The following is a 16,532-nucleotide window of genomic DNA, read 5'->3' on the forward strand; positions in this document are numbered from 1 at the left end:
TCTTCCTACCTTCTCAATTTGCATGTCCCCAAATAGCTTTCTTAAAGAGATAATGAGAAGGAGGGGGTCCTTATTGGGTACTTCAGAGTTTTGGGGCTCCCCTCTCCTTATTGCACCCAGATGATTTGTATACCTCTTAGGCAAAGGACATTTTTTTTTGGTCTCTTTCCTGTCCTGGGGAGGAAAGGATTAGAGAATGAAAAGAAAACTTCTAAGATCTTCCCTTACCTGCCTTGTTCTCTCCTGAGCCAAGGGCCAGCCCAAGTCCTTGGTCTTTCTCTTTCCATCCTGTCTGAGTCCCCCTAGAGCTTAAAAGGGCTTTCAGATGACCTTCCTAGACCCTCTCCCTCCATGCTTTCCACCTAGAAAGAGGAAGGGGGAGATTCCATGGTTCTCACACATGCAGGAGCCATTAGCCTACAGTTCCCTTCTCTGGATTTGATATTCCTTGTATACTTTCTGTACCCTACCTACCAGAGGAGGAGCAGGAAGGAAGGCCATCCCCCTTCTCTGCCTCTCGGACTACCACCTATCTTTTTCTATGTTTGGCTCTTTCTTCATTGGCAAGCTGTTGGGCGATTTTGTTTAGCATTTCCTTAGACATTTTTTCATGGTGTCCTTTATTATTTGACTTCTCCAAGGATGATGAAGCAGAGGAGTGGGCATTCGTGAGATTTGTGTAGCCAGTTGATTAAACTTGCAGAATCTGTTTTTATTTAAAATGAAAATAAAATTTTGTAGATTGTTTATTGTGTATAAATAACAAGCAAGAATTAGGCTTAAAACTGATAGGTTAGAGAGCTGATTTTGAAACATTTTAAAACAGCAATTCTTAAAGCACTTAAAAATTAAAAAAATTTTTTTTTAATGTTTATGTATTTTTGAGAGAGGAGACAGAACACAAGCAGAGGAGGGACAGAGAGACAGGGAGACACAGATTCTGAAGCAGGCTCTTGGCTTTAAGCTGTCAGCACAGTGCACAACATGGGGCTTGAACTCAAGAACTGAGATCATGACCTGAGCTGAAGTCAGATGTTTAACTGACTGAGCCACCCAGGTGCCCCATTAAAACACTTAAATTTGATTGTCTATAAGTACATAAGTGTTTAGGAATAAAATTTAGAGATTGGGAGAACAACTAAAAGAGAACAAGTGAACATGTAAGCCTGGAATTTGGAAGGGACATGTTTGCACTCCAGCTTCTAGGGGACAACTGTATGTGGTTTAAAAAAAAAAGTCACTGTAGCAGGACAGGGCAGCAGTCTTTCCTGCTGGTCATTGTGGGCATCGTCATCAGGAGATCAGAGAGGTATCTGGGAGGGGGTCAAGCACAAGAACTTTGTGAAGTCTGGGATAGCAGATAGGTTTAGGGGATGTTTGATCTTAAAGGCCTGGACAACAGCAAATAAGGCACAGACCTTGGTCAGGAGGCTAAGTTTTCTTTCTTTTTTTAAATTTTCTTTTCTTTTTTTGTTTTTAAATTTTGGTTTCTTTAAACCCTAGCCCTATTAGAGGAAATAAGCTCAGAAATTATTCAGCACTAGAAACTTCCCATCTGATATCCTGGCCCCACTGCTGTTCCAGTGAGTGGAAAATGAGTTTTGCTGCCACATATTGTATTTTGGATGGGGTATGGGGGAAAAAAGGGGCCCTTCATCAAAACCTACTTACTCCTTTATTCTGTTCTCTCTTATCTTTCTCTTCAGTCTGCTTGAAGTTCCAGCCACATCATACCACTCACCCTTTCTCAAGACGTCTTTAGTCCTTTCAGGGCCTAGTCAGAAGTTTTCTTTGCCAGAGTTTGCCTAGATGCTCTAGAGACTTAGTCTATTCTTCCTCCAGGCACCCATAGCATTTGTCACAGTATTTGTTCAAACCTGCTTCACCACTGATGGGCTTTATTATTATCTAGTTTTGCTTGTTGCTTATTACAATTTGCTTTCATTGAGGACATGAATGAGCATGTTGCCTAGCACCTAGAAGCTATTAAATTGGGCACATAAAATGTGTGCATAGCTGCATGGACAGGAGGAGGTAGCCTTAGAGAGTATATCTTGATAGAATGTTCCTGACTCTCTGCTATTTCCAGGTAACCTCCCACACTGTTGGCAGCTTGGAGTAGGGAGTAAGGTCGAGGCAGGATGGAGGGCTGTATAGTTTAGGGGGAAAAGCTCCTGTATAGTGAGCTCACATGGTTTCTCCTTACCCTCCCTGTAGCGATGCTGTGTGGAAACCCCTCTACCTTGCAACTCACTGTACATGGCTGCTGTGGCCTTATACCACCCTGTTCTTTTTCTCCTCCTACCCTTTCCAGGGTGTTTGCTTCCACATTCCTAAGTTCTCTGCATGTACACACATTCTTTTCACGCGTTCTCTCTTACTTAGTGATCTCACGCATTCTCATGACTTCTGTTTCCTATCGGGTGACATCCACATCTGACTTTTCTTTGACTTTTCTTCTGAGCTCCAGTCCTGCATTTATTTCCATTCAGATATCTTACCTTTAGCTCAGAGAGAACAAAACCAAGTTTCACTGTCTTTCCCATAAACACCTTTCAAATTTTTTGTTAATGTCACCACTCTTCTCTCTGAACATCCCCACTCTTCTTTACCTAGTTTGAAATTTGGGGCCTAGTTTCACTCCTTGCTTTGCTTTATCTTCTACATGCACATTTTAGGTCCTTAGCCTCTATCTCCATCTGTTTTTCTTATCTATTGCGCTTAGTTTTACACATATGCCCCTTTCACCTGTCAGCTACACTAAACTGAAATTTTATGAACCTGCCTGTGGCTTTCCCTTTACTTCTAGAGTAAATTGCAGAAACTTATTACTTGTAGGGCAAGTTGCAAACTCTTTAGCCTGAATATTTAGGACCTTCTTTCATTTGACTATAGGCTAACCTTTCAGCCTCATTGCTAGCTGATCACCCCCCTGAGCCATCAACTCCAGCCAAACTGGTTTTCACACACTGTCCTTCTCTTTCTTCTGCAACACCTATCTAAATTCATGCTGTCCTTTAGACCTCTCCTTTTCTAGGACCACTGAAGCTTATTGCACTTTAAATTCCCAGAGAGAGCCTTTCATTTGCACCTCATTATGGGAAGTCTCATACTGTGGCCTTTACCTAATTTATTCACCTCGACTGTATCTGAGGATAGGTGTTTCCCTCTCCAGCTCCTGAATATAGTAGCCCTTGGCTGGTGAATTAATCTGTTGGGTGTACCTTATAAACAGAACCTCACATATTTACTAAATCCCTACCTCTTTGGCCATGGTGATCACAATCTTGACAACCAAAGCAGTTACTTTCTTGTATTAACTGTGTGTTTCTCTGTGCTGAAGGTCTGTACATCTGGCTTTTTATGCCCCCTCTATTTGGGGAATTTATCATTGCTGTTGTAGAGTGTCTACAATGTCAGGCAAAGGGATGAATGAGTGAGGATGGGGATGGGGTAGGAGAAAATCTGAAAGAGGGGAAGGACATGTTGTATGCAGCTCTTCCTTGCCTGTGACCTGGATCATTCCCTTTACTGACTCTGAGACTGTCCTATGCTTATATTCACATTCAGAGCAGTGTTCTGACTCAGGGGTCTTAGGTCTGTTGAGGGTCTGAGGCGGGGTCTGTTAATGAATGGTGATCACAGACCTCCTGCCATTGCTATTCCCACACCACACACTAGCTAGTGATGTCCTCGCTAGAAGCCCGAGAGGGCCTGTGTCATCCCTGAGGGGTGACAATTCCAGCCCTCAGTTTAGGAAAGGAGATCCCATGACCTCTAACACTGCACTGCAGTAACATCAACCCTTAGACACAGGTAGAGTTTGGTTTTTGTTGTTCTGCTGTAGTTTCAGCCACTTTCCCTCTAGCCCTCATTTCAATGGAGAAGCCGTCTTTGTTCCATTTTTTAGGTGGCTTTAAAGAACTGGAAGCTTGACATCTTATTCTTCCCTTAGCTGTCTCCTTCCAGAACTGAGTAATTCTAGTCTCTTTCCCCTCCTTTCGGCTGGGGGACTGATGTATTGCCTCCTCTCCGACAGAAAGTTGTACAAGCGCTATGCCTTCCTGCGCTGTGACGACGAGAAGGAGCAGTTCCTCTATCACCTCCTCTCTTTCAATGCCGTTGATTACTTTTGCTTCACCAATGTCTTCACAACTATCCGTGAGTAGCCCTGTGTTCCCCAACTAGCCTTCTCAATGCCAGTCTTCATGAGCTTGCCTGAGGCTCACTCACTGTCCCCTTTTTAAAGAGAGAAGATTGTCACTTGTACTTTCTATTGCCTTTTGCTTCTGTAGGAGAGATGTGCATTTGCCCTCCTTGGAGGTAGTTTTTTCTCCAAAGCTTCTTATTCTTGTTCTGAACTGGGAAGTTCAGTCTTTTTGGCCATCATGTTGTTGCTGTTGTTCTAGGCACTGCTCTGGGGACCTAAGGCGATGAAGGTGGAGTGGAGTTGGGCGAGTGGTGAGGTTCACTGCCCTCTTTGCACACCTGTAAAGAAATCTCCCTTTTATTTTGTGCTGAGGGAATCATTCAGCATCCTGGGTTTCACACCAGCCGAAAGGGAAAGACAGTTCTTCCTGAAGTAGCAGAAAAAACTCTAGGTTGCAGTAGGAGATTTGGGTTCAGGCCTTGCTCTGTCCTAACTCATTATATTTCTGTTAGCAGAGTTGACCCCTGCTGTGGGCTTAAGTGTCTGTTTCCAGAGTGAGGAAGAGGGTTCAGTATCGTCCAAGGAAAGCCCTTGAAGTCTTATCTTTCTTTGGTGCCAGGATGCCCTGTTTAGTAGGGGGTAGTCTCTGAATTTGCCCCAGTGGCTCATTGTGTGGCCAGTGACTCAGCAGCTTCAGCAGTGTGGAATCTTGTTTCTATATGACACCCATCCTCCCTCTCATAGATGAGGGTTTATAGGCTACAGGAAAAGCAGCGCTGTACAGGGATCTTAGGAGATTCAGGGGAACTGTTTCCCTCTTGGTACCTCAGAAAAGGCATTGTAAGACCTGCATGGCCTCCCTAGAGATGGTTATTAGAATTCATGAGGTTATAGAATGAAAAGTATTCTCCAAAGCAATTCACTACCAGATGGAGTTGGTGATATTATTTAAGGGACAAGTTCGTATAACCCCGGGCCTGTGGATGGGTTTGGATCTTTGATGTTTAGGTGCTAACCCTAAAAGGAATGAGACTCAGGGTAGGATTGGCTAATATTGTAAGCCAGGCACAGATTAGGTCCTGGGACCTGCTGTTCCCAGCTCTCCTGGGGCCAGCCAGCACAATAGGGACCACAGTCATGCCAGCACACCTGGACAGGTCAGAACCCTTTCAGGTATGGGAGGGATTCCTGATCCTCCTCAATGCCTTTGTGGCTTTCCCAAAACAGTGATCCCGTACCATATCCTGATTGTACCGAGCAAGAAGCTGGGGGGCTCCATGTTCACCGCCAACCCATGGATCTGCATCTCAGGAGAATTGGGTGAGACACAGATCCTGCAGATTCCCAGGAACGTGTTAGAGATGACCTTTGAGGTATGTGTTATCCAGGGACCACAACCTTAAGCTTGGTGGGGATCTGACTTTGTAACAGCTGCCCATAGAAGCTTTCTGCAGGGTTTTATGGTGGTCTTGTCTTTATAGTATTATGCTTCAACACAGGTGACCTGTCCTGAGATGATCAGAGACCGGAGCCAAGGACTGGCCCAAGAACAAGGGAGCCACCTGTCTAAGTGGTCTCTGGCTAGAAGGCACTTACTCATCTCGACTTGCATACTTTCCTGCCCATGGTGTATTGGGAAATCCCCAAGAATTCTTTCAGTTCCTGAGCCTGTGTTCACAGACACCTCTGAATCTCAGACTGTTATCCCACTTCTAGACCCTTCTGATAGTAGAGGCCTATGCTTCCTCTAGGTAGTAGCATCTTCTTTCTCAGTCATTTCCCCCTCATGGACCTGCCTTGGTGGTAGGTAGAGCCATGAGCTCTTCCCCTGCAGATGCTGAGGGGCCAGATTACAGAGAACCAGTCAGATCTGTGCCTCTGAGCAATGGCTTTCTTTTCCCTTATTTCTTTACCTACCTGCCTTCTTTATTTGGCTGCTCTTTCACAGTGCCAGAACTTGGGGAAGCTCACTACGGTGCAGATAGGCCATGACAACTCTGGGCTCTATGCCAAATGGTTGGTGGAGTATGTGATGGTCAGGAATGAGATCACAGGCCATACCTACAAGTAAGTGTTCCCTCAGCTAAGAAACCTACTATAGTGGGTCAAGGTGTACTGCCAGGGCCTGGGTTTGGATCTGGGGTACGTGGAGTTCTCAAGGAGACTCTTTAGGTTGTGGTAGACTGAGGTAGCTTTCTTTTTGTCTCTGTCTTATGTACCTGAAAAGAAATAGGAGGGATTTCCAAGCAAAGGCATATGACGTTGCTGTACACTGGTGCCAGGCCACCCATCTTTCAGGTGGCTTCCCATTGACGCACAGTGGGATGGATGGGCAGGGCCTTGAGAAGTCCCCAACCTGGTTTCAGAGCCTGTCTCCAGGCACTGGATTTTTGGTGGCTTTTGCTGAGCAGCAAGGGGAAGGACACTGAAGGAGCTGGCAGCTCTGACAGGCCATTGCCTGACCTTTAGGTTCCCATGTGGCCGGTGGTTGGGGAAGGGCATAGACGACGGAAGCCTGGAGCGGGTCCTGGTTGGGGAGCTGCTCACATCCCAGCCTGAGGTGGACGAGAGGCCGTGCCGGACCCCGCCCTTGCAGCAGTCCCCTAGCGTCATCCGGAGGCTCGTTACCATCTCACCCAACAACAAGCCCAGTAAGTGGGAGGAGAGTTGGGCCCTCATGTCACCCAGGTAGGGGATGTGGGCAGATCTCTGGAAGCCCTGATACAGGAGTCCAGATCCCAGCCTGTGCAGCTGCCTCAGGAATCAGCTGTGCTGACAAAGCAGTGTTAGGCATTTGTCACCCTCCTCTCATGTATCAGTGTGTGTGTCGGGCTGAGGGGGTGTCATACTCCTTAGGGGTCTGGAAGGTGAGGAGAGAGTTCATATAGCCTGGCCTGGGTCCTCTGTACTAATTGTTTATGATTCTGGAAAGGAGAGGGGTCTACTTTCTGGCCTTCTCCTTCCTGGTTCCTGGGCCTTGCAGCCAAGTTGTGGCCCTCTTTTGGTTGCCAAAAATTCTAGGGTAAAATAAACTCTACCTGCATCTTTTAGAGATGTAACTCTAAGGTATTAGCTTTTGATTTTCTCCCAAGATTTTAGGAAGTTGGATGGGTAAGAGCCACTCTTCCGAGGTTCCAGCTTCCCAGGGTCCTGCTTTTCCCATGAGCCCTTCCTATGTCTTCAGTCTTGTGCTTGGTCAGCTAAGCACTGTTAGCCTCTGAGATTGGTTAGGGTTGTCTTCTTGATTTTTATCAGAGCTGAACACTGGGCAGATCCAGGAGTCCATTGGAGAGGCAGTCAATGGCATTGTGAAACACTTCCATAAGCCTGAGAAAGAGGTAAGCCTTCCTGCCGTCCAGTTCAGGGCTTTATATTGAATAAGAGAGAATAGTCTTTTTCTGGGGCCATGTCCTATGGACAACGCAGAGTCAAGAGTGTGTGCCTTAGTTTGACATTGAGCAGATTCTTTCCTTAGGGACCTCTGTCTTAGGTTAACCTGTTTTCCTTATACACAGAGTTCCCGGGCCCCTAATTAACAGTGTGTATCTCTGTCCTCTTCTGGATTTGTTTAGGCCTCCCTGAACAATCGTCATTTTGGCTTTGTCCCTATCGTGAGAACCCAGATCCGTCATCTGTTCAGTAGCTGTTCACTGACAGCTGCTCTGTGTCACTCAGTGTGCCAAGTACTGAGGGAAATAGACAAGATCCCAGCCTATCTTTTGCTGCCCTCCCAGCTGTGGACTGTTGGTTTGGGGAAGCAGTGGTGGGAAGGCAGCCTGGCTGAGGCAAGCCTGGCACTCTCTTCTGTTTCCTTCCATAGCGGGGCAGTCTGACGCTGCTGCTCTGTGGAGAATGTGGCCTTGTCTCGGCCCTGGAACAGGCTTTCCAACATGGATTTAAATCGCCCCGGCTCTTCAAAAATGTCTTCATTTGGGATTTCTTGGGTGAGTTGGGCCTGGGTGTGAGGGTGGGATTTGCAGAGACATTGGGACTCCCTAACATAATGTGGGTACTGACCACTGGGGTCTGAGATGCAGAAATTAGATCTTTTGTTTGTTTGCCCTGACTTTTCTTGAAGTTACTCAGTCCTCACACTTTCTACTTGTAGGTCCAGCCAGCCAGTTGATAGCATTTGGAGCCCAAGCACTGTGTTGTGCCTATTTGAAGAATTTTTATACAAGAAGCTTCTCCCTCAAGAGTTTTCCTTCCTTCCTTCCTTCCTTCCTTCCTTCCTTCCTTCCTTCCTTCCTTCCTTCCTTCCTTCCTTCCTGCCATCTTCAGAGTAGAGAAAGGATCATTTTCTATCAAGGGCCACATAAAGAAATTTAAAACCTAAGCATAGGGACTTTACATTTTGAAATGTGATCAGTGATGTCAGAACATTCATATTACTCACATTAAGTTACCTGCATCAACATGGAGAGGCCCATGACTCGTGGCCTGCAGGACAGTCATGGATAGGGTGGTTTTGAGAGCCTTTGTCACTGGCAAATTTTGTCTTCACAGAAAAAGCACAAACCTATTATGAGACTTTGGAGCAGAACGAACTTGTCCCTGAGGAAAACTGGCATACAAGGGCCCGGAACTTCTGCCGATTCGTCACTGCAATCAATAATACTCCCCGGAACATTGGCAAGGACGGCAAGTTTCAGATGCTGGTGTGCTTGGGAGCCAGGTACTGGAGCCTCATGGCCCAGAGGGCACGGTGCCCGGCCTTGAAGGTAGTGCTGGGAGCCTAGTGTGGTGCAAGGGGTGGGAGCGGCTAATGACCAGATGCCACCCAGCAGGTGAGACCTTGGAGGCCCTTAATTTCCTTTATGTACCAAGCCTTTATGTGAGGATGTGTAGGGGTGGCGATGAGAGTGTGTGTAATAATGGTGGACCCCATTTTGATGGGAAGGAATAAAACCATCCCACTGGTAAAATTTGAAGTAGAGTGTATCTAGTCATTTCTTCCAGCAAACATTTGAATGTGCCAGGCCTGATGGAAGATGGTGGGAATGAGCTGAATAAAACATGGTCCCTACCATTTAGAAGTTTATTTGTCCTAATGAAACACAGTACAAGGCAAAAGGTTGTGAGAGTCCCAAAAGGAGCATTCATAAGGTACGCCGAAACTGTAGAGGAAAAAGATCAGTGAAGAGAGGAGGTGGTATTTGAGGTGAGCCTTAATGGAAGGGAGAAAGTGGGGAGGGAGTTTGAAGCAGATAGAACTAGCAGAGAGGCCCTAAAGGAAGTAAAGGGTGTGCGGTTAGGAAATAACGGGTAAACATGGGAAGGGCAGTTGTAGGAAACAGTTTAAAGGATGGGGGCCTTGGGGAGCTGCAATAGGGAACGCTTCCATATTAGGACAGATTGTTTAAACAGGCAACTGAAATGATATGAAATTGATACCATGGTTGGTATGCATCAGAGTGGGTAAGATTATTAGGGGATATTCCAGTAGGTCAGGCAAGGGTGTAAAAGCCAAATAAATTTAAGGCAGTAGTTTACTTGGGCCAGAGAAGGGAGGGAGTTGGTGTTGTAGTTAAAAATGGACTCTGGAACCAGATTTAGTAGGTTCATATTCTCAGATCAGCCACTTCCTAGACATATGAACTTGGACAAGCTACTTAACGTCTGTTTATCTCAATTTCTTCATCTATAAAGTGGGGCTAATAATAGCACTAATAGCACCTACCTCATATCACAGGGTTGATATGAAGGTTAAATTTCTTAAAACAGTGTCTGGCACATGCCAAGTGCTATGCGGATGTGAGTTCTTAGGATTATTCCTGGTGGTGACAGCTCTGGGGAGGAGCAGTGCTCTGGGACAAATGGGCTGTTGAAATGGAGGAGGTGGTGCCTACTGGCCTTGGTCTGGTTGGTGGTGGCTGGTCTAGGGAGGCAGGGGGCGGCAGTGGAGGAGGTGTGGGCCTTGTGGCAGGTAACTGGGTCAATTTGGGTCAGATTGGGTTGCTGTCCCTGGGGCTGAGTAGTCCCTAGTAGGAGTCTTTGAAAGCCATGTAAGGCCTCTTTGCCAAGCGCTACTAGGGGTTGGGGAAGCTCTCTACTTCTCTAGCTTTAGACTGTTTTTAAGGAGTGATGGAGCAAGCTTCCTCCTTGGCCTTGTACTAACTGTCTCCCTTCTGCTTCCCTTCTGACCTGTCTGGACTGACGCTGCTCTGCCAGAGATCACCTCCTACACCACTGGATTGCCCTGCTGGCCGACTGTCCTATCACTGCACACATGTATGAAGATGTGGCGCTCATCAAAGACCACACACTTGTCAATTCCTTGATCCGCGTGCTGCAGACATTGCAGGAGTTCAACATCACGCTGGAGACGTCCCTTGTCAAAGGCATCGACATCTGACCTCCCGGCACCAGCTAGCAGTAGGACCGAAAGAGACTCACCCTGCAGCTCTGACCCTTTTACCCAAAGGGATTTAAGCGAGTTGTGCAGAAGATGGAGAGGAGATGTACACTCACTGTAAAAAGAAAAGTAGAGGATTTTTGGAATAAATAATCTATTTTAGAGTTTATTTGCTGATTTGCTTTTTACACACTTTCATGTGAAAGAGTGATAGGGAGAGGGAGACGAGGTTGGCGCCGCTTATTTTGAAGCTGGTGCCCTCCCTCGCCGTGGCCGCTGCTGGGAGCCTGCGGCCTCCCCAGACTGAGCCTGCGTTGCGGGTGGGGCAGTTCTGCTTCCTCGCTGCGCTGGTCATGAGGCCATTCCACGTTGTTTTTAAACTAATGTTTTCTAGATTAACATTGTTATGGATATTTGGCTTTCACGGGCCACACACAGGTGTGCTGAGCAGGAAGCCCCACACTCCAATCAAAGGGATTTTTAGTAGTGCCTCTGTAACCACTGATGAGTCAGCCCCACATCTTTCCTTTTTCTGTCAGTATTATTTGGGATGGAGACATGCCGGGATGCACCATCGTGCAGAAGATCAGGCTTCCTCTTGGCACACAGCTGCACAGAAGTAAACATAAGCATGTCTTAACAGGGTTTCTTTTTCTTTTATTCCTGTTATTTATTTAACCCTCCATTGTGTTTCCAGTCTTACTTTTCCTTTTTTCTTTTTTTTAAAGAAGGAAAAAGCTTGTCACAGTCTAACTGGCTATGTTATTATTGTTAAATTTATGTTGTTTTGCAACCTAGAAACCAGCTACAGTATGGCCCACTTAATAAAACACCTGAAACAAAACTGCATGGATCTCTGACTTTTATGGGGGTTTGTGAGCAGTGGGTGGTGGGGACTATGGTTTGGTTCGAGTGAGAGGACCAGTGTGAGCTGCTCCCTCCACAGCTGTCTGGGGTGCCCCCTCAAGGCCTCGCGTCTCCTGGGTCCGGGTCCTTCCCACTGCAGTGCCACGAGCTTTCATAGTTGTTAACACAAATGGCTGTTTGGGAAGGATGCAAACAAGGGTTATTTTCCCACTCCACAGAGGAGGAGGCTGAGGCGTAGAGGGGAAAGGACCTGGCCGAGGTTGCAAAGGTTGTCACTTGACTGAGGGAGTATTTCTTGTAGGATGAGGAAGACCGGGGGTGGAAACATAAGGCACACGAGAGAGACCTTACCTGCCCTCAGAAAAAGAAAACAAGAAACAAAAAAACCCACCTTTTTCTTGAGAGAAGGATTTGTTTTTCCCAGGATGGTCAGTGTTAGAGCTTTATGAGGGTCCTGGAAACCAGCTTCCTTCAGTTTTCTTCTTCAACCAACCTGCTTTTGCAGGATGTTCCAGAAATGTAGCAAGGCCAGGAAGAGGGCTCCGACCAATTCGTGTCCTCTTTTATGCTTCCCTGATTTTGCCTGTACTATTCTCTCTGCCTGGAATGCCTCCTCTGGTGCCTACTTCCTGTTCATTGTTCAAGGTCACTTTAGCAGTCACTCACTATGAAGCCTTCCCTAATCTTCCCTGGGCATACTTAATCATTTTGTCATTGTGTCCCTGTAGTTGCTTAGATGGGGGCACCTCTCTGGGTTATTGTTGCTGTTTTCATGTTGGGCCTACCTCTGTAGGCCATGAGCTCCTGGAGTGGCCAGAGGTCTATCTTTCATTTCCCTCTTCCCTGGTGACTGGCTGGTGGTGAGTGCCTAGGTAACGCTTTTTGGAGATGACTTTTGAAAGTGACTGGAGACTTTGAGGACAGTTGCAGTGCAGAATCCTGCCAGCAGGGGGTGTGAGTGGGCCACAGGAGTTTTCAGTTTTTTGGTAGTTGGGGCAGCATTTCTGGACTGGGAAGAGAGATTCCTGGCTGGACAAGAGGGGCAGCATGGAACTTACTGAATGTATGTCTATTGTGGGCCTAGGCCAGAGATGACCTTAAGCTAGGTGCTTTACACACAACACAGACTTACCCCTTTTCCTCACAACTCTGCAAGGCAAACATAGATCATCCCTGGTTTATAGGTGAGGAAATTGAATGTCAGAGAAGTATAGTTACTTGCCCAAGGCCACACATCTAATAAGTAGTTTACAGTTACCAGAACTGCCTTACTCCAGGCTTGTGGCTTTTCCATTGACAATTACTCTGCTTGATTCAGGTCTCTGCTCAAATGTTGACATCTCAGAGAGACCCACACCGACCCTCTAAAACACCAACATATGCCATCAGTCACTTTTATCCCCTTATTCTGCTTTATTTTCCTTCTTAATACCTACAACTATTGTACTAGTTATTTGCTAATTTTAATGTTAGTTTTATGAGGGAAGGACACAGTCCATTCACAAAGTAGTAACTGGCACATAGTAGGTACCCAGTAAGTATCTGTGGAATAAATGAATTCATTGGCAGTGGTAAAGATGACAGGCTATGGAGCTAAAAGGCCTTCAGTTAAATCCCTGCACTGCTAACGTGTCCTAGAACAAGCTACTAATTCCTGAACCTGTGTTTACTCCCATATGTAAAATGGGAGTGATGCTGATAATAGTGTCTGCATCTACTAGAGTTGTTGTGGTTACTAGTTGATTACACACATGTCTGGAACAGGGTCAAATGTGTAGTAAATGCTAGATGAATATTGGTTGTTCTTACTACCTTATATCAAGCCCTGTTGTGGTTCCTGACTGAGACCCAGACCCCCTGTCCTCAAGGAACTCAGAGATGAGTGCTGTGGGGGAGTATGACCCAGGGAAGGTATTGACCATGATGAGTTGTGCTCAAGGTAGGGGATTGTTAGAGGGAGTGGATGTTGAATATAGAGAAAACAGCACAAGCAAAGGCATGATGTGAAGGAGCCAGCCAGATTAAGAAGCTGGGGGATGTCTAGTGCTAGAGTCAAGTCTGAGATGGGGAGGGGAGCAGATCCGGGGGCTCCACATGCACAAAGTAGGAGACAAAGAAAAGGCTGATGGTATCCCACGACCTTGAATATTGCTGGTGCTCAGTAGATGTGGGCTGAATGAAAGACAAAACCAGAGCCATGTCACTTGTATGTGGCATTCCTAGTGCACGCTTCCACCTGTGAAGAATATTCCTGCTGCTTTGGGCCCTTCTTGTGTGATGTGAGACATGGAAACTTGTGGTCAGAGCACAACTGCTGGGTTGAGGCATGAGAACTGTATGTCTCTGGTGCAGTGTGTGATCTAAAAAAATCACAGCACACCACAGACTCACCCACGACAAGTCCCTGTGTCTTAGGGGATAAGGGGAGGGAATCTTTTTTAGGTAACCTAGGAGTACTTCTTTGTCTTCCAGCTTTTAGGTGCTCATGCCAGAGTTAGAGGACCCTGTATGTGGTGATGGCTCTAACTTGTACAACTGTCCAGTCAGTCATGGTTCTATGTGGTGAGTCTACAGCACCCAGCACTTGGATATGTGCTTTAAGTGGAGGGTGCTGGTGGCCTCAGGCAGCCCAAACTGCAGGAGCAACACCTTTTCCAGCAGACATTGCTGAGAGTGAGTGTGAATCATGTTTTATAATCAAGACTTTTCTGGGACCATCTATCTCTCTATTCCTTCTAACAGCTGATTCTGCTGTGAATGTCTCACTTTCTCCTGCATTTTGTTTTATGATATGCAGATTCTTTTTGAAATGATGGTGATTTAAGAGAATAGACATATTCAGTAGTTCAGTATTTCAAGGATACTTGAGTCAACTCCCTCTCCAGAGCTCTGGGTAGATCAAGTGCATTCAGTTCAAGTGCTGTCTGCTTCCGCGTTTGCACCTGCTCTAATTCAGTGCTTCTCAGATTCTAAGATTTCAGGGACTGATAAATAAACAAGCACACAAATGAACTCAGTGAATTATTACAGAATGAGCACCCTTGGAAACACCACCCAGGTCAAGAATAGAGCTTGATCAGCCTTCCCAGAGTCCTCCTTGTTCCCAGTCTCAGCTCCCTCCTTCCTTCCAGCTTCTTCACCTTTATAATAACCACTTCCTCAAATTTATTGTTTTATCACTCAACTGTACACCCCTACATGCTATAGCAGTCATACTGGCTTTTAAGTCGATATATCTTTAAAGTCTCTTTTAATCTAAGAGGCCCTCTCTACCCCTTTCTTTTCCTTACAGTTTATCTCTTGAAGAACCCGGGCTATTTGATCTATAGGTTCCCACAGCTTGAATTTTGCTAGTTTCATGCTGGTGGTGCAGTTCAGTGTACTCCTTCATCCTCTGCATTTCCTGTGAATCAGCGGCTAGATCCAGGGACCTGACTTGCCTTAGGTTTGATCCCTTTGATGAGACCCTATAGTTGGTGGTATACTCATTTATCGTAAGGCACATCATATCTGGTGTTCACTTTTTAAACTTTTTATTTTTATTTTAGAGAGCATGTGAGCTATGGAGAGGGGCAAAAGGAAAGAGAGAGAATGTTAAGCAGGCTCAGTGTGGAGCCCTGGGCTCAATCCCATTACCTTAGGATCATGACTGGAGCCAAAATCAAGAATTGATGCTCAACCAACAGAGCCACCCAGGTGATTCTGGTGTTCCCTTTTTTTTTTTGAGGTTAATAGCTGTCATCCTATAAGTAATTCCCCAGGGGATTGCAACATGGGGATATCCTAATCTATCATTTTGTTTCCTTTTTTAGGTGGAATAATTTTATAAGGAGATACTGATCTTCATGTGTTTGATTTCTCAGTAGAGCATATGGGAAAGGCAGGGTAAGTGCTTAATTCTTTCTTTTTATTAACTTTTGAGATAATGTGGTGGATTGGTTCCCTGCTATCATCAGAAGGTGGCTATTTTTTTAAATTATTATTTTAAGATTTTGGTTTGTTTTAAGTTTATTTCTTTTGAGAGAGAGAGAGAACAAGCAGGGGAGGGGCAGAGAGAGAGGGAGACAGCATCCCAAACAGGCTCCACGCGGTCAGTGTAGCACCCAACATGGGGCTCCATCCCATGAACCATGAGATCATGACCTGAGCTAAAATTAGGAGTTGGACACTTAACTGACTGAGCCACACAGGTGCCCCAGAAGGTGACTATTTTTAAAAATAATGTTATGAACTCATGGACTTAAGTGTATTTTATGGGTTTCATTTCGTTGCATTTATTATCTTTATTGTCCCATTTTGCCTGCTGGAAGCCTCTTCAAATTGCCTCCTGAGTTGGTTGACATGACTCAGGCAGTTGCTTTCTGGAATTTCAAGATGTCCTAGGCTCATCTTGTGCATTTTCTGTCCCAGGCTTCAAAGCAGGTATTTGTGAAGTTATTTCTCTCGATTTCACATATGTTTTACCCATCCACCCATGTATAAAGGCAGCCCCACTGTCTCCTTTTGTTCAGGCCCAAAGATTTCTGCCAAGATGACGACTCTTGTCTGCTGCAAGAAGTACCATGGTGGCAGCTGACACTTGTGGTTCAAGGCACTAGGACCTACAGAATGTAGCTCTGTGTCTCCTGGCAAGATTGTGACCCCTCTGGGGACCAGTACTTCCATCTCTGCAGAACTTAAACTTGCAGGTATGCAAGGCACAATGTTCTTCAATAAGTCCTTTTAAGTGAATGTAAGTATGGTCACGTTTTCTTCTGCCTCTTGGTTCCTGGACCTGTGTATTCTTCCTTAGGGACTTAGGCCCACATAAAAGTCTCTGATGTAATGTAAATACTAGATCCTGAAGGATGGCACCTCATTCTTGTAGATTATTGCCTCAGATTATTGAAGCCATTGTTTCAGTTATGCCTTCAGTAGGCCATTCCAGCACTCACTGAGGCTGACAGTGTCTGGATAGGGCAGTCTATATATGTCCTGTATAAGTATGTATGACTTAATGTCATGGGCCCACTCCCTAACTTCCTTTACTGTGAAATGAGTATACTGGTTGGATGCTATGCTGGATGGAATTCCATACCTGAGGATTAGGTACTATCTAAGCTTTTGGATATTGGTGCTGGCTGAGATTCTATGGGCAGAAAAAGCAAACCTATTCCCGGA

The 16,532-nt window shown here is 45.8% G+C and overlaps 1 protein-coding gene across 3 annotated transcripts in view; it reads left to right on the forward strand.

Annotated features, from left to right (window-relative positions):
• Positions 1-11,349, forward strand: part of DENND5A (DENN domain containing 5A) — a 108,986-nt gene extending 97,637 nt beyond the window's left edge. For all 3 annotated transcript variants that reach the window (XM_029915372.1, XM_029915373.1, XM_029915374.1), the window contains 8 exons: positions 4,040-4,161; positions 5,378-5,523; positions 6,099-6,217; positions 6,620-6,801; positions 7,406-7,488; positions 7,971-8,094; positions 8,657-8,825; positions 10,322-11,349. In XM_029915372.1, the coding sequence (XP_029771232.1) occupies positions 4,040-4,161; positions 5,378-5,523; positions 6,099-6,217; positions 6,620-6,801; positions 7,406-7,488; positions 7,971-8,094; positions 8,657-8,825; positions 10,322-10,505 (1,129 nt within the window). In that variant the 3' untranslated portion in view covers positions 10,506-11,349. The remainder of the gene's footprint in view (positions 1-4,039; positions 4,162-5,377; positions 5,524-6,098; positions 6,218-6,619; positions 6,802-7,405; positions 7,489-7,970; positions 8,095-8,656; positions 8,826-10,321) is intronic.
• The last annotated feature ends 5,183 nt before the right edge of the window (positions 11,350-16,532 follow it).

Source organism: Suricata suricatta, chromosome 11 (assembly GCF_006229205.1).
Source record: "Suricata suricatta isolate VVHF042 chromosome 11, meerkat_22Aug2017_6uvM2_HiC, whole genome shotgun sequence".
Lineage (NCBI taxonomy): Eukaryota > Metazoa > Chordata > Mammalia > Carnivora > Herpestidae > Suricata > Suricata suricatta.